Source organism: Leguminivora glycinivorella, chromosome 16 (assembly GCF_023078275.1).
Source record: "Leguminivora glycinivorella isolate SPB_JAAS2020 chromosome 16, LegGlyc_1.1, whole genome shotgun sequence".
Classification (NCBI taxonomy): Eukaryota; Metazoa; Arthropoda; class Insecta; order Lepidoptera; family Tortricidae; genus Leguminivora; species Leguminivora glycinivorella.
In genome coordinates, this window is record NC_062986.1 from 16,741,823 (window position 1) to 16,764,344 (window position 22,522).

General features: G+C 36.9%; 3 protein-coding genes across 5 annotated transcripts in view; 1 reads left to right on the forward strand and 2 right to left on the reverse strand.

The window, feature by feature from the left end:
- Window positions 1-3,937, reverse strand: part of LOC125234411 (transient receptor potential cation channel trpm) — a 448,945-nt gene extending 445,008 nt beyond the window's left edge. Inside the window, 1 exon segment of the mRNA XM_048140640.1 lies at window positions 3,619-3,937. Coding sequence (XP_047996597.1) covers window positions 3,619-3,708 — 90 coding nt within the window. The 5' untranslated portion in view covers window positions 3,709-3,937.
- Window positions 1-13,469, forward strand: part of LOC125234414 (5-formyltetrahydrofolate cyclo-ligase-like) — a 32,057-nt gene extending 18,588 nt beyond the window's left edge. The window contains exons 2-7 of one of the 3 annotated variants that reach the window (XM_048140644.1): window positions 8,135-8,170; window positions 9,849-9,971; window positions 10,607-10,712; window positions 11,660-11,803; window positions 12,356-12,483; window positions 13,030-13,469. In XM_048140644.1, the coding sequence (XP_047996601.1) occupies window positions 9,855-9,971; window positions 10,607-10,712; window positions 11,660-11,803; window positions 12,356-12,483; window positions 13,030-13,122 (588 nt within the window). In that variant the 5' untranslated portion in view covers window positions 8,135-8,170; window positions 9,849-9,854 and the 3' untranslated portion in view covers window positions 13,123-13,469. Of the gene's footprint in view, window positions 1-8,055; window positions 8,171-8,857; window positions 9,035-9,848; window positions 9,972-10,606; window positions 10,713-11,659; window positions 11,804-12,355; window positions 12,484-13,029 lie in introns of those variants that run through there. The other 2 variants (XM_048140643.1, XM_048140645.1) reach the window with 2 other exon arrangements.
- A 4,326-nt stretch (window positions 13,470-17,795) lies between these two features.
- The window catches only part of LOC125234723, a 95,209-nt gene continuing 90,482 nt past the window's right edge, over window positions 17,796-22,522 (reverse strand). Inside the window, exon 6 of the mRNA XM_048141095.1 lies at window positions 17,796-19,558. Coding sequence (XP_047997052.1) covers window positions 19,361-19,558 — 198 coding nt within the window. The 3' untranslated portion in view covers window positions 17,796-19,360. The remainder of the gene's footprint in view (window positions 19,559-22,522) is intronic.

The following is a 22,522-nucleotide window of genomic DNA, read 5'->3' on the forward strand; positions in this document are numbered from 1 at the left end:
TTTTACAAATGTGGCTATCTATTTATACCGGGTGCCCGGTAATTAATGGAAAACCTTTTAACCACCAAGAGGGCACCTTATACTGGTCCAGAAAATCGACATTAAGGTTTAGTAAAAGTCGCCTGCTTTTCGAGATTTTCACACTTTTTAAAATTTTAGGTAGTATTAAAATTTCCTTAAAGTCGCACCCTGTAGATATGGGTCCTTATGCTTCATGTCCAATAACGACTTTTATCAGAATTCTGTGTATGAATTTCAGTTCAAGAATTTTAAATAAAAAATAAATAAATAAAACATTTTTGATTCAAGACCGCATGGTGCTTGAAGCATGGACCATTTTGTGATGAATGCCACAAATATTTCTAGTCAAATTTTTCATAACTGCTTACCTATTTTAAGGCCAACTATGTAGTCCTAAACTGTAATTTGCCAAAACTCTGTACGCAAATGAAACAAGACCCCATACCGCGCTTTTAAAAACAGTCGCACGCGCACCCATTCCCTCTCCCATTCTTACACATACCAAAACACAGGAGTGTGAGCAAGACAGACATAGCCGTCAGATCTCAAAGGTTAATTGGTAGATCGGATTACAGTGATATCAGCCTACCTCAATGTAATTAGTGAATGTAAACAGTTGAAGAATAACTTACTTGTATTGGCTTCGTCTGATCTCGGCGGCTCTTATTACATGGCTTATTAAGGAGACCGGCGGAAATGGTCAGAAATGATGATTATCAATTCGTAGCAGTATTTTCTAACACTTAAGTACATATAAATCAACCTTGATAATTTAAGGGAAGTTAGTATTTAAAAAAAAAACTTTTTTCAAAAAAATGGTCGTCGGGACGAACTAGCTAATATGCAGACATTAAACGTCGATACTAATTCTACATTATCCCAAAGTTTCATCCTTGAGAAATTTAGGAAGGTCTGACGGCTCTGATGGGCTCTTAGTGTAGAACTAGATACACAGTTATTTTGTCACTCCATTGTTTCCATAAAACCGTTAACACTAACACAACACGGTCTATTTTCGATATAATCAATAACTAGCTACTCCCCATTATTTGACAAGCAATCAGTCCGCGATAAAATGATAAACGATAAAACTGTCAGCTGTCGACGTCAGTCAGCCATCACTCACAAACTGACAGTTTGCAGTGGGCGCGATAAAGTGATAAGTGATAAGAATGTCGTTAGTTTTGCGTTACCTGACGTGTGTGTTCCGTTCACGAAAAAAAGTGATAACTTGATAAGATTTTTAGCAAGAATTCTATTTTTAAACGCGTTTATTAATATTTTTGGTTACCATTATCCTTGTTTGGTTACCTATGTAGTGCTAGGAACCCATACATAAACCTTGTAACTGTTTAGTGTAGGGAAAGGAGATTCGTCAGTTTGGGCCATTTTTCTATTCATGTTAACGCGTATGCTCTGTATATTGTATTATAATATCTGGGCAACCGAGCTTCGCTAGGTTCTGTTTCGTATCCTTGACATGTGTCGTCATCTAGTTCAAAAATGAATAGTACCTACATCGAGCGAAAGAATTCTCATAACAACACAATCACGCGCTGCCACAAAAACTCAAATAGTGTATTTTCTATTCGTTTTAGCCTTGAGGCAGCCACAGTGTTTGCAATAAATAACTTACTCGACCGAAAGAATTCTGTCTTAACAGTACAACTACTATGGCAAATGGGGTTGAAGAAAACATGAAAACTGTGAAATTGCGTTTTCCGGGACAGGTTGCCGATTTGTCGCCTATGCCACAATTTAACCCATATTCCATAGTCGCCTTCGAGACGACAGTGTAAATAAATATATATATATATATAAATGTAAATAAATATACTCGTTTAAAAGTATAAGATACTCGATAATACAGGATACCTCAAGTATAAAATACATAAAAGTTATAGCTCAGTCATAAAATTTATAGGTTTTCATATTGTATTCCACGACTCTAACTTAAAAAAAGGTTACCAAGGTAAAAGAACTGCAAAGAAAACGGCCATTGCACAATGCACATGCACAAAACCAACAGAGCAAATGACGTAGACAGTGTAGTGTACATAGTTATCGTGGGCATACCGACCCGGGTAAGTAGGGCAGCATTGCAACAGGTGCCGGGTCAACCTCGGCCCGGGACGGACAATAGGTCAAAATTTACAGGAAACAATTCGTTTTTTGACTTGCGTTTTTGACATGGCCCATGAGCAGGGGTGGCTCACTCCCGAGATTTCGCCGCGCTACACACATGCCGGTGGCCGCGAGTACGCGGCCCATTCACCATCGCGCGGTGCAACAGAATCCTATATCGGCTGCTCGCGTTCGGTCCCTTTTTATGTAGTTAAGAATTTAGAGTTGCGGCATTTTGCTACGATGGACGATTGACGGCTGTTTATCAGTTTTCACCATGTCTGTCACTTTCTAAGTACCTAAAGTAGGTATGTAAATGCGAAATTGACGCATGATATGACAAGTGACAAAAACACGACCGTTATACGGCCACTGTGTAATTGTGTATACTTGTGTTTTATTTAGTTATGTTATAGGTAACTTTTAACTACTTACGTAAAAAAAATATAAAAAATACCTAATTTATTTCATAATGGCTGATTCCTTGACACATGATAATATCTAAATCGATTAAAAACTATTTACAAACACATACACCTGTTTTTATTAATTCTACATAATAGTCTTACGAAACAAGTTATTAATTACAATAAATACCTACGCGAATACAAATTTAAATAATAAAATGAACTTAAAATATTTATGAAACTATTTAACTTCGTAAAAATACAAATGCCCCTGATAATTTGTGACTAGCAATGACTACGTAAGCAAAGATGGTATTTGTTGCGGAAATCAGATGATCTAATTTTAAACTCAAGAGACGATCCGGCTATAAATAGATTAAAACAATTGCGTATATGCACCTTGACTTGACGATAGCTCAGCGCCATAACGCGGTATCTGACAATGTCACCCGGTCGTTGACATTTCAATTCATTCATTCACTCAAAATTAATGTTAGTGCTGCACTGAGTTTACTTTTTTATCTCGTAAAAACTGCATTTTATTAAGTTTATAACCGTGAATAATGTTTTTTAAGTGGAAGCTGATAGTGTGACATTAATTCTAGTTAGAAAAGCGTGGTAATTTATACATGCATGCTAATTGTTTACAGGCACGTTTTAAATGTTTACTGTAAATAAACAATCGTTACTATGTCAGTGCCTATCGGTTTTGTGCGATAACACGTGCGCTGTGACGTTTACGGACAATAATTTAGAACCAATAAAGGACCATGTCATTTATTAAATAAGGAAACATTATGCGAAATTATTGTTTATAGATACGTACTTTATGGACGCTCCAATTTATTACGTTATAACCCTGATGATTTATGAAATATGCGAATCGTAGCGTATGTTAATCGCAGTTCCGTTAACCTTTAGGTTTGTTTTGGCTGAGCAAATATAACCTATAAATAAAAAACATTACCCAAAATCCCTCTAAAACGGATGTACAGCCGAGGTCGTTAATCATACCAAAACATTCACACTTGAAATTCGCATTTAGAAACGCATTTACTTCTCTTACCGTTTTCACTTCGCTGGAGCTCGATTTTGCAGTAGACATCGCCTTTATCATCCTGCTGGAGTTATCCAGAAAACACTTTTGGATACTCATTGCTCCTTTTTAAACACAACACTGCACACAAAAAAAATTACATCATTAACACTGCAAACTGTAGCACTGCACGTCACTACTACGGGCACATTAGAGACGCCATTTAGACACAATAACAATCACATTTCATAAGAAACCGAGTGCGCGGCGTGTTAGGTTATATCCATTGATTTGACGTAAGAAAGTTTTGCTGGTGAGTTTGAGCGAGGCACGCGCGCACAGAATAATGGCCGAGCTCGACTGCGGCAGAGAGCGACCGGCGAGCGCTCGCAGCGCCCCTGCCGCGAACAAAGGAAGGTCGCGGCTTAGACCACTAGCCACACCTATGGATATGGTCATAACTTTTTATTCACCCCTGCAACGCGCTGACCTCTTTAACGGGTCCTTTATCTGACTGAACAGGTTCCCTCTCCAGATAAGATTAAGTTGGCATAACTGTTCCAGCCAAGCCCAGATTTCAAGTCGCCAAATGAATAATTTCCGCAGTGCTGCAACAGGTTTACATAAGACTTCTAATCTAATATGATTTAAGATCTGCAGGGGTAATCTAATATATATATACTACAAAAGTATCATAAGCTTCAATATTTAGTTGGTATGTACAACTACATTGCACTTACAAATTAAGACTCATTATGACTGTGTAAACCCATAGGGTTAGTAGGTACCTACCCCAAATAGTTAGCATCTCATGTAAAAACAGGACAAATTTAATACATAGGCGCATATAGATAGGTAATTACTAACACTGATATGCTGTGGAACATTTTAAACGCAGGTTTTCTAAGACCTGTATATTTTATCTACTATTGCTATAAATCCATTTTTCTGATTACTTGTAGGCATGTTGTTTTCAATACGGTAAATCCAGTCGTTTAATAAACTGCTTTCTTATCTTACAGTGGGTTTTAAATAAAAAATTGAAAACAACATGACCGTAATACAAAATATTCTTCAATTTCAACTTCAGAAAACACTTAATGACAGGAAAGGAGTTTTAAAAGGCAATTGAAATACATAAAATGAACTCATAACATAAAGTGGCATAGAGCAGGCCAAAGTAAACACAGTCTTCTATTTAAATATCGAACAATCGATATTGTATAAAAACGCATGTCGACACGCATAGTTATATAGGTAATCGAACAGAATGAATGTGACAACGGCAGTTAAAGTCCAATTAAATACCCTCATAAAATCAACATGTGTTCTATTAATTGTACGAACGTTTCAGGCAAATGTATCGCCGGAACAGTTGTACCCATTAATGGAACATTCTCTTTTCTTATGTATTTTATCTAACTAAGTAGTAATTTCTATAAAATATTACGTAGGTACCTACTATATTCTGTAGATTCAATACGCAATCGTAATCTGTTTGAATACGAGTACATGTCAATTTGTATTTGAGATAGCTGAAAGAAATTTTTAATAGAACAAAATCACAGTAAACAAGCCAATTAGAATATTTGGATTGGAATACAAAGAGAAAATCGTCCAGACAATCTAAGAGGTAAACAAACATCTAAATATCAAAATATAATTACAATTGCAAATCAGTTCAAGGTCTCAAAGCCAATTGTGAACGTTTTACAAATTAATAAGTGTAGCATTCTTGATTACGCCGTTTCATTACAATTTATGTATTTCGATTCGGCCCTCCCTTTCTTAATAAAATCAGCGTCTACATTTCGTTTTAAATTTTGAACTTAATGAATTGAATCGTAACGGTTGGGAGGGAATTTAACGCCGGCATATTTTCCTGCTGACAGTGTTAGGTTGAAAAAACCCTATTTTCAAACTTCAAACTTCAAAATTTTTTATTGCCACAATAACTTACTAAACTAATACATATAAGTACTTAACTAAACTTATGAACTAGCTAATAATAAGCTTATAATATTGTGAAGCAATAAGGTCTCAGTCTCAGCATGTGCTGGACAGAGAGCTCAGCGCTGGTTTTCAGACAGAGCCTTTAAATGTGTGTCGGTCCCAAACAAACAAGTTTACAACATCCTGCTGTTTATTTTAGGATTTGTCTCCCATTATCTTGCAATTTTCTTACCATAGCATTCTGAAATGCGCTGTTCAAACCACTTAAACTTCACGTCATGGTGAAAACTAATTAGCATAACCTTATTAACAGTCAAGATAAGGCTTGTTACTGACAATAACTTGACAAGATAACAATATAAGATAATCTGCTAATTATAATCCTAACAGCGTTAGATACGTTATCAAAGAAAGGCTAATATTATTAAGATTTTCTGTAGGTTCACTTTCATTACCAAAAAGACAAATTTTGGGAAGAATGTCTGTTGAGAAACATGAAGAGAATCTTGTCTAGACATCGCTATGCAAATCATCCGGAAATTTTCTGCTATGTCAACTTCTAAGTGGACTCGGTACTTAGACGAGCAATTTTATGCAAAACGACCAGTAAAAGAATTGGAACTTTTATAGCACTTATGAACTAGTCATATAAATTTAAATAACAAGTTCTGGTCGCTAAGGGTTCCTTTAAAGAAAATAAATATCTCTTTTAAAGACGTCTCTAATTTAGAACTAGCTACAAATTATTTATCCTTATCCATGGGTCTCGTAGAAATCGACTGTGGGATATGAGTTAAATTGTGGCGTAGACGAGAAGCTGGCAACCTGTGACTGCAATGTCACAATTTCTATTTCTTTCAACCCATTTTCGCCAAAAGTGGCACTGAAACTTAGTAGTTCATGTACTCTACCTATCCCTTTATGGGATACAAGCGTGATTATATGTATGTATGTATTATCCCTTTTTTCCTTTCAATACTTTCTATAGGTAAATATCTCATACACCACGTTTCATACATATAAATACTGAAACGTGTGGGGTTGTTGTCACTTTTTACGGCTCTCTTGACCCAATCTCAATAAAATTGCCAGGAGCCCTATACAAACCTTGGGACGGACATGATACCCTTTTCACCTAGGAGCAAGTTTTATGTGATACCAAGAGAAAATACCTTTCTCACCAGGAAATATTAAATTGAAGATAGCACCATAATGTACTTTTAATGTTCTGAAACTATCCCGACTTGGCGTAACGTCCTTTTCTTTATTTCTTGCAGTTATTAATATCCTTTTGATGATACCTATAATATTTATTGTACCTACAGGTATATTCCAAGTACACCCATTTTATACATTGTAAAATATACAGTTCACTTCATAGTTAAATATGGAATTATGGATAAGATGTGGTCAACCTAGTTGGCTATCTAGGTTGTAAGTAATAAACCAATAATTCTGGAATTAGATAGCAGTAAGACAGGAATGCAACTAGATAGCAGACATAGCAGTAAGCAGAAAGCAGTTTAATAGAAGTAGAGGTATTACAGTAGTAGATAGATTATGGATATCATAGTCCACAACATTTGCATGTTTTAAATTGTAAACCTTTCAGACAGGCTATTTAGTATTTAGGTACTTTTAGGATATTTCTTACGGACTTGGAATTTTCATTAGTATCCCAAACGTAGAAAGAAAGACGTTTACGATATTTTCTTTTTAATGAACCACATTCAGCTTAAATTCTGTCCCTCTCGCAGGAATTATTTTAAAACTAAGCTAGATGAGCGAAATCCACTTAAATCGGTTCGGTGCCTTTTGAGATTAGCACGGTCATGTCGGTCATGCAAGATGCTTCCTTTTACTTGTACAAAGTATGTAGTGAGCGATGAAGATACGTGCAATGTTAATTTCATTGAAATGATGCATGTTAAAGAAGTCTTCCAAGAACGTAGTTCCTTTCTGGTCGTATGAAAAACTACGTGTGCGTTTCAAACAACTCTGGCATACAAAAGGACACGAAGGGTTATTAAACATCCATGAGACACAATGGAAAGTCTTTGTACAAAGTTTTGAATAACAACTGTAACTAGTACCACCTAGTAACTACGACTAACTATTCATAGAGATAATGGTTTCATTAAGATGTGTTACTTTACATATATTTTTAAGATAACTGAACAGATTTATGTAGAAATAGAAATGCTACAAAATTCGTCCACAATGCTTATGACTTTTTTCTCTTATTATTATAACTTAAAGGAGTTAATCCAATATCTCACAATTTAATTGGCTCATATACAATTCATATAGAACACTGTAGTGGTGGTGGTCTCTAGTTCATCAAAATAGACATCTGAGATATCGTACACTTCAGCCACCTGTGGCTACTGCATAACAACTTCAAAGCAACACGTGTTGTCCAACTTCACTAAATTCTCGTCAGCGCGCGTTCTCATTAGTTCAAGGGGCGTCAGCTAGATGGCGCGGTTATCAAAGCGTCCACACGTGAACATTGCGTGATTGTTTTGGTTCCATGCCGCCGCCGTATCGTTTTATCGTCGGCAGATGATTACAAACAGTGTTATTGTTGCAGTGTACTCATTACTGTGGTAGCGGGACCTAGCTGCTGGTGAGTTCAGTTTTTTGTTACTTTCAAGTAACTGTTACTTTGTTGAATAACATTATTATGGTTGTTAGTAGAATTATGACATATGTAAGCAACCTTAAAACTGGTTTAAGATTAAGGAAGTTTACTTAGCCTACTCTCTTTGATGTTATCAATAATCAGTAAGTCTGCTATCAGTCTGAGATTCAGTAATAATATGAGAATATGATTATCCTTGAAAAATATTTGGCATATTTTATAACATGAAACATGTTTAGTGGAATCGGAATCACATGACCATTATAATATATTTGTAAAAAGTAGTAACATCAAATCAGTTAAATTGGTTCATTCAATCATTCACTTTAATAAAAAATGTTACCTACGCGGTTTTTAATTATGTTAATATGTTCAATTCTTTTATTACTTTTTCTATGTCAAATTTTTAAATTTGGTGTAATTTATTATTTGAAATGTTTATTAGCAAAACAAGTCTTAATTATTATAATTATACTATAAATATGAATTATGAAGCTAAAATAATACTTTTTAAACCACCTATATGTACAGTGAGCTGCGAAATTGGATGGAGAAATTATGAATGAATTTATTGATGAATTCGGCGTTCACTTTTGCAATTCACTTGCTATTGTTTGCTATTCCCCGTAGGTATGTCGACAACTACAGACAGCTTCAATAACTTTGTTCCAGTATCTCATCGTTTGGACTAGAGATGGGCCGAATGCGGACTTTTGCCGAATACGAATATTCAGCCATAGCCATCCAGCAACATTCGGTTTAGCTGTTACCGAACCGAACATTCGGCCGAATATTCGGTTGAGCCATATTTTAAATCTTGGCTTAGAGTTAAAAACGTGTCAATGATTGGTAATGGATACACATTTATCTTACTAAGAATCTTAATTTTCCTATAATTTAGTGCAAAAGAAAATTTTGGTTTATGTTTCTTAAGATACGTCATTTTACCTTTTTTTACAAAATTATTGAATTTTATATTTTAACGCATTTTCATGCATTTTTAACTCCCTTTGGTAGTTCCTTAGATTGCTAAAATAGGATGTCATCATTATCCGATGAATTACGAAACAACTTACGCTATTTATTAACTTTGTTTATTCGGTAAATATTCGGCAATGTAACCGAATTATTCGGCCGAATACGAACATTGAAAAACTTGCCGAATACCGAATATTTACCGAATATTCGGCCCATCTCTAGTTTGTTAGTTTAGTTCGGACCTTCAATAATCTCCCTCGCCGTAAATACACCGTGTTTTTTTTGTTTTCCGTTTTTGTGTTCATTATCAGGAACCACCCTGTATATCACTTTTAGTTAAATTCGCAAAAAAAATTTTTTGAAGTTTTTCATACATAATAAATGAATTTATTAGTGTGAGAGACCCTTAACAATAACATTCAAGTTAGTGTCAAGCGATTGACGGCACATGTCAAAACAAATAACATTAGGAATTGGTAACGGCTGTCACACACGTGTTAAGTAATTATCTTTATTTTTTTAATAACTCGATAACCGTAAGAGTTAAGAGTTAAGACGCTAGTTTCTTAGAGAAATTAATTGTATTATTTGATCTAAAGAATCTTCCCTTAAAGTTAACGGAATTCAATAAAAACAGGTTGTATACCACTTTGCTCTCTATTAGTGACACCATCTACCGTTTCAGTCCACAATGGCTCCCGGCACACCCAACCCTGCCAAGATGCTCTTGCGCAGTGAGATCTCGGCGCGGATAGCCGCGCTGTCTGCTGAGGAGAAGACTCGGCAGTCCAGGGTGGTCTATGAAAAGGTACTACAATTAAGCGGAAATTACGCTGAGCTGTTCCAAAGAGGATCGAGTATTATATATAGAGTTACTGTCGAAGTAAAATGTGTAATCACAGTGCATAGACTGCCATCTCTTGTCACAGGCTTAAAACTTTTGAACCTCAGCTTTGACAATTTGGCCCATATTCTTAGCTTGATATGTGTTAAAATGTCAAATATTAATATTAGCACCATCTAGCTGAGCGTACCCCAAAGGTGTAATGCCATCTAGGCCACCGTACCTTTTTCTATATGGTACTGAGGTACGTTTTTTTCTTTGACTTTATCTGTCTATACGGAGTTATGAGTATTCAGAGAACAACCAAAGACATATTTTTGGTTGTTCTCTGAATGCAACTTACTGAAACAACTATGTAACTTAATTTGGTAACCCATACTTTCCATTACAGCCTGGTAAAAAAAGAGTAGAAAAGTAATAGGGGCGCCACCGTCTGTCTATGTCACTTTTTTGTATATGGCAACTATTGTATGAGAAAAGTAAAAGTTGTTATGATAAAAAAAATGTTCCATTTCTTCTTTGCGACGCTGTAGGCACTACAGTTGCTGAGTGGTTCGATATCATAAATATTAGCCTTTGCTAATAATAAATATTTGCAGGTGATCAACCACCCCTGGTACAAGTCGTCGAAACGGATCGCGCTGTACATGAGCACAGACCAGGAGGTAGACACCTCACCGCTTCTCCAACACGTCAAGTCCAAAGGTCAGTGGTGCCATCAGGCGTCATCATCATCCTCCTTGCGCTATCCCGGCATCGGCCACAGCTTATGGGGTCCGCATTGACAACTAATCTCAATATTTGGCGTAGGCACTAGTTTTACGAAAGCGACTGCCATTTGACCTTCCAACCCAAAGGGTAACTAGGCCTTTGGAATAAGTCCGGTTTCCTCACGATGTTTTCCTTCACCGAAAAGCGACTGGCAAATATCAAATGACATTTTGCATATACCTAATATTGTCTTCGGTTACCGCGATAGTTACTCATGAAATAAAACTATGGAAACGGATTAAATCGCGTATAATGAATTTAAAATACATCCCGACGTTTCGAACTCTTTACAGCGTTCGTGGTCAACGGGTGACTGAGGAAAAATTAAAATGTGCAAAAGCTACCCACTTACAAGAAATATTAACGAACCATGACCACAAATAATATAGATTTCTAAGGCAGGTTCACACACTATTAATAAAGCCAGTTATACAATATTCAAAAAATTTACCATTACTCTGTTAAAAAATAATTAACCAATTAATCTACACAAAATTGACAAAGAAACAAACTGCAAATGTCCAACACCATACAACACAAGTGCCTCACAGCCTTCGTCGTGCTTGTTCCATTATCAGATGTACTACTGGATCCCAAGCCGCGCGACTTAATCCGTTTCCATAGTTTTATTTCATGATTTTGCATATAAGTTCAGAAAAACTCATTGGTACGAGCCGGGGTACGAACACGCGACCTCCGAATTGAAAGTCGCACGCTCTTACCGCTAAGCCACCAGCGCTTCAATTTTGAATACGAATCTGCAATAATCCAGAAAATTAAAAATTTTGAATTGTGGCTGTATGGCAGGCACATGGCGATATATGTAACGTGTATTAAATGTAAGGTAAATCTCATTCATCAAACATGTGTGTATTTTGCAGGGACGGCTTTCGTGCCCCAATACGCTGGAGGTCACATGAAGATGCTGCGAGTGGAAGCAGGAGACGAAGCCAGCATGGACGTCACCAAGCACGGCATCGCTCAGCACAAGAAGGATGCCAACAGGGATGATGCTTTGGAGTCAGGTACACAAACTGGTGTTTCTTAGAGCTTAAGCTTTATAATGTTTCCTCAGTAGGTCTTCGGTGAAGGTAGGAATCCAAACTGATCTAAACAAAGAGTAGTTCTCTATCTATTCAAAAGATTAGAGGGTTCGTTAATATCGTAAAAACATTCCGTTTGAAGATGACCAGTAATCGTTAAGAGAAACATATTATTCAGGCATACCTGTGTTAATTTAATGTATCATCGATTTTAGGATACATTCCTAAGCGTATAAAGTAAAGGTACACCTCAGTCAATGGCGATCAAATATATGAAAGAGGCGCATTTCTACGCACACAGTCTAAGCTCGTGTAGGTGAACCCGTACCCCGTACCATGCTTGTATGATTGAGATAAGATGGGTTGACAACGCGTTCTTGACAGGCGGTAAATGTAAGGTAGCCGAAAGCGGGTGGGCGGCGATTTCAGCTGGAAGCGGTAGTAACCATACTGTACGATAGTAAGTACTCTTTATTATACTGTGATAAAGCTCTTACTTCCACTTTTATTCTTATGAGCTCCATTACATTCCAGGTGGGCTGGACCTCATTATCACGCCAGGGCTGGCGTTCAGCAGATCTGGAAGCCGTCTCGGACACGGGGGTGGCTACTATGACCGCTACCTCGCCAGAGTTAGGAGCAACCCTGACACTGCTCCCAAGGTAGGGTACACCTTTTGGGTACTTTAGTTGTTAATTCGCTGGGCTATTTTGATGAGCCGTGCCTAAATGAATGGATCGAACATGACGGAATCGGGAACTAATCCGATATTTGTCAAAAACTCGGGAGCGTAGCTAGAAGCTGTGTGGAAAAAAAGAGTCACAGAATGTAAATAGCTGTGACTGTTTTGACAAATTTTGGGTAGTTTAATTCCCCATTCACCGGGCTATTCTCATCTCATGAGCCGTGGCAAAATGAAGGGATAACGATAAGAAGAAGAGAGATTTCACATTCGATGGATTCCTAATGTAAAATATTATTTTTCGGTCCAATCGGATAGAGAAGAGTCACAGAATGTAAAAGGCTGAGGCCGCTCCTAAGGTAAGAATGCAATATTTAGTTAGTTTAGTTCCCTAGCTTTAGACTCTCATGAACCGTCGCTAAATGAAGGGAGTTATTATTAATTAGCCGGATTACTGTTTTGACGGATTCTTCTTTCTTTCTCAGTGTGCCTAGATAGCTACTTACGTTCTTTTTTATTTTTTCAGGTTGTGGCTTTGGCTTTTAACTGCCAAGTCGTAGATGAAGTTCCAGTCGACGAGAACGATCAAAAAGTGGACGAAGTTATAGCAGCTGAATAAAAAACTCATAGTATAGTTTGTCCGGCGGGCTAAGGCAAAAGAGCCATAAAATTAAGATAATTAGTTAATCAATTTTAAAAATAGCTTAAGTCATTCATTACATGAACGAAAAGCTAACGTAATAATATGTGTTAAGGTTCAATGTCAAATGAACGTCACTAAAATTCTAGTAGCAATAAAAATATTGGAGGGTAGGGTTGCCACTGCGCCACCATCGGGAGTGTCGTACCTATTAGGACCAATGTATGTAGACTATGTAGTAGGAAATATGTTCATTTTAATATGCCTACTTGTCAGTAAAAGATCATTCGCGAAGTGAATCACTAATTATATTTTATTGAAACTTACATATCACGTGACAATTATATGAGGATGGATGGACATATTGGACATAGTTAAACCACGGAACGGAAAAATTCTACCAGAAAATTTGAACACATGGGATTGTGAAGTCCGGTTAAATTACTTTACACCTATGAATTGCATGGCCACGGCATGTAGTGTGTAACAAGTATGTTACTTGTACATGCTGAATATATGAAGACATATGTGACCTATTATTAGCCTATTATTCCTCAGTATTTAAACTAATTTAGTCCTGAATTAATGCTTGCTTACTATCCGGCAGTCTATACAATAGGATTGATATAAAAACTTCAGAGGCGTATTATTATTAATAATTATTTTACATATCCGAACTAACAAAATTCATTTATTTGCATGAACAAAGTTACATTATGGAAACTAAAACAAAACAGAAAAATTGATAGATAGATTTTATCTTTAAATGGGCTCTACTTAATAGATTGAATAATATATAGAATCTTATTAAACTTTATTCGTGTTGCTAATATGTCGTGATCAGGTATTCAAAACTTAGCTTAGAAAGAATTATTAATGTTGTATTATTTTGTTTACTTGTTTTTTTTATTTTATTGGTGTCAACCCTAAACTAAATAAAATTAAATTTATATTTCTTTTGTTCACCAGACACAATCACTTATTTCCAACACTTTAAGCTTTATGTTAACTGTGTTTCGGGTCAAAACTGTTTCCTCCGTATTACCACAGAATATATAATAGTTCAAGTACAGAAGGCCCACTGCTTTGATATTCACGAAATGCCGCCTTTTAAATGCCTACAAAATTCTAACAAAGAAACGAGCCGCACGTGCGCAGCGTCGGACGATAGGGTTGCCTATGGATTAAAACGAATTTATACTTCAGATGAAATGTATACTATTATATTCCAGTCTTGGGTACTTTCTAGGTATATATAATACAGTATTTATATATTTTTGTTTAAGTCCCAACATCACAAGCCTCATTGAACTTTTCCGTGGGACTTATCAATAGTAGATCTGTGTAAGATTGTCCTATTTTATTCATGATGTCTATTTAACTAAGCACCATTAGCCATTCACACGCGGACATCGCATATAAAACTTTAAAAAAACTCGCGACGTAAAGTAACAATAGAAAGTGCGAACCACAGAACTAAATCAAGCGAACGTGCGTTCCGCGAGAACGCGCGCCACCCCTGATTAGGCCGCCAGTATGTACTTATAGCGCGGCGATAGAATCGCGGAGTGAGCCGCCCCTGGTATTACAACTTCTTACCTTTTGCAAATAATAATGCTATTGTAACGAGTTTTAATAGTTTTATGGCTTTTCTGCCTTACAGAAACGGAACGACTATAATCACTTTAATCAGCATCGGATGGAACGAACAACGGACCAAAAATATTTGCCACTCTTGAATAGTTAGAGAACTAAGGAAACAAATCAAACTATTTTAGGAAATATTTCTTAATTTGTGATTTTCTGTATTACTTACCTATGCATTCTGGGGTCATAATAAAAAATGTCTCTGTGGCAGAATCGGGAATCGAACCCGAGTCTTTGACAATATACCACACAAAGATCAAACAATTTGGTTACTTAGTTGTGCCAATTATATTTTATGATATGATCAACATTTCATGTAGGTACTAATTGATCAATTTTGTATAATTTTTATAACGTAACGTATACGTGCAACATTCCCACCAGATGTATTTAATTATTTTTGTAAACTATTTTAAAATATTTTTTAGTAAATATAAAGTTAAGGATAATAAAATGAATACGATTTTGTAAACTTTTATTTAATATGTATGTATGTATAAACTCTTTATTGTACAAAACACAAAACACAAATATGACACAGGATAGACAGTACAAAGGCGAACTTATCCCTTTAAGGGATTTCTTCCAGCTAACCTTTGAGTAGGTGAATGTGATGAAGAATGGTAGACAAATATAGCAATAATAATATTTATAAAGACACAAAGTTTTACCTATCAACCGTACGAGAATATTCTAATATAATACAAGGGTACTCAGATCACAAGAAGTAACGTAATAAACTCTCTAATTCCTTGAAACGTCTAAACGTTTTCTTTTGCTATGAGCAAAATTTCGTTTCTCAGCCTTAAGAAGCTAGAGAATTTTATTACTCTACTTTGATAGATTCGGCGTGACTGACCAAATGCCATTACATATGTAGGTACCTAAGTACCTATACATATATACGTATATATATATTTGTAGTTATACGTAACATAAAATTTGTAGTACCACGTAAAAGTATATTTTTGTGAATACTATACTACTTATACATATATGTGTCGCTTAACTTCAAACCTGGGTAAATCCATTATGTGAACAATATAATATGATCTGAAAGATAATCAACCTTATAGCAGAATGGATTTACCCAGGTTTGAAGTTAAGCGACACATTTAGCGGAAAACATGACATAAAATTAAGAATCCCCATAATAGAAACACTATTTTGTCAGAGTCGGCGCAGTCCAAAAAAATCATCTTACGTACTTACGTATTCTAAAATGTCAATATAATAGGACTACACAAGTACACAAACATCACTTTAGCACTATTGCACATTACCAGGGTGCGTAGCCGAATGGCACAAACGCTCACGAAACGCTCACGAAACGAAACGCTAGTAGATATCTATCTCTATCGCTCGTGCGTATTGGCGCGACAAAGCTCGGACTAATTGGCGCGGCGTTTCATTTTCGTTTGGCGTCAGAGAAATGCCATTCGGCTACGCACGCAGCGCTTCTTAAGTGTATAATATTATGATATTACTCAGTAGTTCAATACTCAAGAATTAATCAATCATCTTATTTAAATTACAGCAAAGAATTTATAAGCGAAAATATACAACGAATACAAGCTAAAATATACAAGCTACAGCTACTGAGATATATACACAAACATCACACTACGCTTTGTTGATATACCAATGTCATCACAAAATTTCAATGCTTACATTAAGGTATTTTTATACACCTATATGTTGTTTATATAATTTGACCAATGGGAACATAAACTGAGTTTTCTTGTAAAAACAATATTAAAAAGGGGAAAAAATCACATTTCTATTGAGATTAGTACAATGAGGAAGCATACTGCAGTGCCTGTGCTGTTTCAAGTGTCTAGGCATGTCATTCATTATGTGAGAAAGAGCAAAAAAAAATTTTGCTTTCATCACGTATGGAATTCCTTATCTGTGAAATGGACATAAGGTGGCGCCATCTGGCATAACCTTTGAGTGTATCTCCTCATTAAAATACGATGGAGGCTTACTGCAATAGCAACACAATGAAGGCATTTTGGATCGTTTTTTTCGCCAGGAGGCGTAAAAAAACTTCAAAATCCACCAATCATGTTTAATCGACATTCATTCTAAGATAGATTTTGAAGCTTCCTGTCAGAAAGACCTGGCGCCTCAGTATCACCGCATTGTGAAAAAAAAAGATTCAGAATACCCTCATTATTAGGTATCTAAATAAAGGTATTCAGTACCAGTATAAATACTGTTTCTTTTTTTTTCTTGAGCTCCTGTGTAGACTAAAACACAATAAATAAGGGGCCTTCTCTTTAAACGCACTAATAAAGCTAAGCCATTTAACTTAAATTAATACTTAATGTACAAAATACTACCAAACTTTCCTTACCAGACTTATGTCACTGTAATAACGATTACATTTTTATGGCACCTGTTATAAAGGTGGATGATCATTCATTCAAAAACACAACGATAGTTTCAAAACATAGTTCAAATCACTGGGCTAAAAATCGAAACATGGTTCACCTACTTATATTTTATGGATATAGTTCTTAACAAAAACTCATAGGTACATTAATGAATTAAATTGCATTTAGGTAGTAGCTTCTACTTAATAAATAATATTGACAATTTGTGATAGTATCCCACTATCAAATACGATAACTACTAGTTGCATATAAATTGCATTTACATTATTATTAATGTAACTACTATTTGCAATAATGAATCTCTTTAATCGTAAATAGATATACAATTAAACATTAAAACAAACTCCGAAAAATATATATATAACCCTCAAGGCAAACCCATAGACCAGGGGCCCGTTTCTCGAAAGGTACAAGCCTTGTATTACAAGTGTGTTTCCATGACAACCCATACGATTTGACAGTTTGTCAAATCGTAGGGGCCCGTTTCTCTAAAGGTACAAGTCTTGTATTACAAGTGTGTTTCCATGACAACCCATACGATATGACAGTTCGCGCACTTGTAATACAAGGCTTGTACCTTTCGAGAAACGGGCCCCTGGGCCAATTTCTCAAAACTGAAAGTTACAAGTTACAAGCGGAAGTTTCTTTCCAACTTGTCATATTAGACATTGACAACCACTTGTAAATTGTAACTTTTAGCTTCGCGAAATAGGCCCATATCCTCAAAAGTAGATGAAATATCTCAATTTAACAACACCAAATCGAATAATTACAGCTTAAATTCTAAATTAATTCGATAGTGGAATAATAATCGTTATTAAAGACTACGGTATGATATAAGGCATAGGTACAATAAAATTATTCAATAGCCGTTATAAGACAATACAACAGTGCAAGCAATCTGCACGCTAATATTCAAAATCAATAATTGGATCTTTTTGGGTGTCAATAAACATCCAATATCGCATCGGCGCGGCGTACATAATATTGACGGCAACGGCGTTCACGTTTCACCAAACTTCGAGACAGTGGCTGAGTATAACAGATCTTTACTATAGGTACTTATAACACATTACACTCTTTGTCCTAAACACACAGTAACCTCGACGAATGAATGTAGCAATATAGGAACAGTTTAGCTAAGGTACAGCCGCTTAGTCAGCGACAGGGCTTGGATGTCGACAGACATCGGGGCAATAGTTTACTGGATACCCTCTGTCCCCTTGACAGTAGTAGCTCCACCACGCTAACAACAGCCAACAACATCAGAAACCTTATACAACAGGAGCAAAAGGACGTCGCGGTGATGGAGTTTGCGTTTCGTCAAATATCGGGACGATAACTGATTATACCCGTATATACCTCGATTTCGCAACACCCTCATCTGTCCCCTCGACAGTAACAGTTCTACCGCACCGACACCGAAATATTGCAAATTAGTGGTTGCGTTTGCGTTTCTTAGCGCTGGGATTTGGGACAGAATATCGCAAAACAACGGCAAAAACTCTGTCCCCTGTAGTAGACTAAAAGAGTGTGCTGCATCGGCGGCGTTAGCGTTCACATCTAAGTTCCGGTCAGTAACGGCAATAATTTTATTGCAACAAAATACCGAAAACCCTCTGTCCCCTTGAGAGCAGTAGCTCCACCGCACTGACTGCAACTAAAAGCATCGTAGTGTCAGTATGACGAGGGCGACGCGGCATCGGCGGCGTCATCCTTCTCATCTAACTGCAGGTGCTCAAATAACTGAGTATAGTTGCTTCTGTTATCGCGACAGCGAACAACTTCTGCCCCCTTGAGAGTAGTAGCTCCACCGCGCCGACGGCAACTAAAATCATCAGTAGGGCCAATATGGCGAGAATGACGTCGGCGTTCTCGTTTCGCCAGGCTCCAGGACAGAGACTAACTATAGATGCTTCTAACTCTACTATAGCAATAACTCTACTAATATGATAAGAGCGGCGCTGTATCGGCGCCTCTGTTATCGCAACACAACACCGAACACCCTTTGTCCCCGTAAGAGTTGTAGCTTTACCGCGCCGACTGCAACTAAAACCATCAGTCAGTAGTTAGGCCTAAGTGTCAAGAGCGGCGCGGCATCAGCGTCGCCGGCGTTCGCATTTCACCTAACATTGGGACGATAACTGATTAAATGTATACGTACGCCTCTGCTATCGCAACACAACACCGAACACTCTCTGACCTCTCGATAGCAATAATTCCACCGCGCCGACCGCAACTAAAAGCATCAGCAGGGCCAATATTGCGAGGGCGGCGCGACATCGTCGGCGTCGGCGGTCGCGTTTCGCCAAACTTCGGGACAGCGATTTACCGCGTGCGCTGTCTAGTGTGAAGAGGGCGCTGGCAGCCTGAAATAACAAAAAATACAAGTTAATGAAATAATTCAAATTGTCAATAATTTAACTGTAATAGTATACGTTTCATATTGTGCGCAGTTGACCAATCTTGAGAAATACACGACTAGACTTTATACAAGTACCTACACATGCAGAGGAATTAATTAAAATGTTAAGATTAGTCTATTTCGCGGTCTTGTACTAGACTGAGGTTAGTGAGAGCAGACCAAATAAATAAGGAGTCTAAAGAACGAAATCAAAACACATAAGTAATATCCTTTTGGATAAATCAATTTAGGCAAAGACCGGGTCATCATCATTTTCATTTAATAACCGTAGGTGCTGGTCCAAGTCCAATAATATGAATTCATACAACACACCCCGAAACCGCCTAAATTATTGTACTTGCACACCTTAAAATAACAGTAAATTACTCAATTTACGTCCAATCAAACCTTACTTAGGTAAAGTGGTAATACTCGTAAATAACGAAGGGCTGGAAGCTGGCGAAATCGAAACTATTATAGCTTTTAATTAAAATCGACGCGACGTAGTTGTATGTATTGAGTAACCCATTGACACAAGGGCTAATGATCGGGACACACTGTCATGAAGTGCGGCTAACATCAATGGTAAAAAAAGGGACAAAGTTTTATTTTGTGAGACGGTTCTATTGTAGACTGTATTGAATCTGTTTCCTTCAATGAGTTTAGTTTGCTATCTTCCAATACGAGCATCAAGCTTGGCATCGAATCTGGGTGGCTGGAATAAGTACCTACACGCTTATTGAAAAGTGTGGTCGTAACCAACTTTATTGGGCAATGTGGACACTGCGTGGTGGACAAGGGAAATATTATATGACCCGTGGGGATGGGGTCCATGAGAAAGAGACAAAGAATCAGCAGTTGGAGAGGAAGCCACTATCTGACTATGCCAAACGCCAGACAGTCGTCCTAGATAAGTAATTTAAGATGGCGGCAGGGTTGCCGCGAGACTTTGTCGCCGCGAGGACTACCCGTCCTTATGTCATTTATACAGTTAGAAGAAGACGTGTGATGTATCTCGCCGCAACATATCCTCGCGGCCATCATGTGCCAGGCCTACGGGAGATCCTGCGAATAGCTTTGCCCACTACTACATATATCGATGCGAGGGCCTCAACTAATGTTGCGTGCTAAAATACGTTATAGCACAGAATATATAATAGTACAAGGTTATAGTTAGGTACATTTTGCTCCATAGTCTTCAAAGCACTGTGTCTCTCACACACACCGACAAAACTTATTAAACAATCCCATAAACTTTTCCTTTTTCAATTATTAATAATTATGAAACACTGACATAAACATGTTCACCCGGCGCCACTCTTATTCAATTAATTATTATGAAATGTATGAAACAATCACTTACTTGGACAGAAGTTATGTCCAAAATAATCTGAGATAAGAAATGAAATGTATACGTTATAATTTAATTTAATTGAACTAATTTAAGACGTGATTGGAGAACGAGTTTTGAGAACGCAGTCATTCAATATTGATTTGATTTCATTAAAAACGTTCGTTCAATTCAAAAGATTCGCACGGTTGCTCAATTGGCAGAGCGCTAGAATACATACATACAATCATACATAAAATTACGCCTGTGTCCCATACAGGGGTAGGCAGAGCACATGAAACTACTAAAGCTTCAGTGCCACTCTTGGCAAATAAGGGGTTGAAAGAAAACTGTGGCATTGCAGTGACAGGTTGCCCTGCCGTGCCATGACAAAACACTGTAACTCGAGTTACAGTGTTTTGTGGTAATACTGTCCAATAAGCTTATCTGGCCCTATTCTATATATACATGTTAAGAGTATACTGACTTTCTATCAAAAACATAGAAAACCTTCATTGTAATATGCACTGTAACTCGTAAAATCTAAAGTCGTCATTTGACAAAACACTGCATCGCTCGATACAGTGTTTTGTCAAAATAAAACTCCCCATTTCTTCAATCGGTGACTAAAGTTACAATGTTTTGTCAAAATAATCCGACGAGAAATTTTGATTGAGTGTTTTGGTTTAGGTATTTTTTTAGTATAAATCAGGACTTCTTAAGTGCAGCCTGCACGTTGTTTTATTTAGTTTGTGTGGATATCAATAGACTAGTAAAATGAGTATGTAAAGAACGGAATAAATTAAATTAAAACTTTCTAAACATTGCAACAGAGTGTCATTCAAATGTGTCATCGAATTTTGCCAGATTAAAAAGTTTTTTAGAAAATGAAAGTGATAAACTACCCCTGAACGCCAAAACTAATAAGAAAAGTATAGATGATTATGTTGTATCAAACAAAATAAACTGTTCTACTGATTATGCTGCTCAACAATATAGCCTATGGAACAGGTAGGTATGGATATTGAGTACTCAATACCTTCGCCTTATCAAGTACATCCAGCAGTGACTCAATTAGACGAAAATATGAACCAACCTATATCAGATTGTCTTACGGAATTAACTACAGTGCCGTCTTTAGTTATTCCTATTTAAACAGCCATCACTCTGCTTAGCAACATGTCCCTCACAACTCCATTTAAGTTTGGTAATGACGAAACCCACGTCTTGCACCTTGGTGCGACGACGGATCTTGGCATTCCTCACCCGATCTTGAACCTTGGTACCGAGCATGGCACGCTCCATACACATACTGCTCCTGATTCCTGAAGTACCCGAGTCTCAGGTTGAAGTTGTGCCAAAGAAAAAACAAGCGAAAACGTAGTCCCACAAAAATTTTAAAGCAACAGAAGCAGAAGCAGCATCCCTTGCTTGTTTGCTTTATTAAATTACCTACATATTTATAAACTGAAATAGATGTCACATACACAGCATACACTTAAAGTTACTTATTCATAAGAAGGTATATGACAACTATTTCAGTTTAAGTTAATAGTGTACACATAGTACACACCTGGAATTCTCTTAGGAGTAATATGG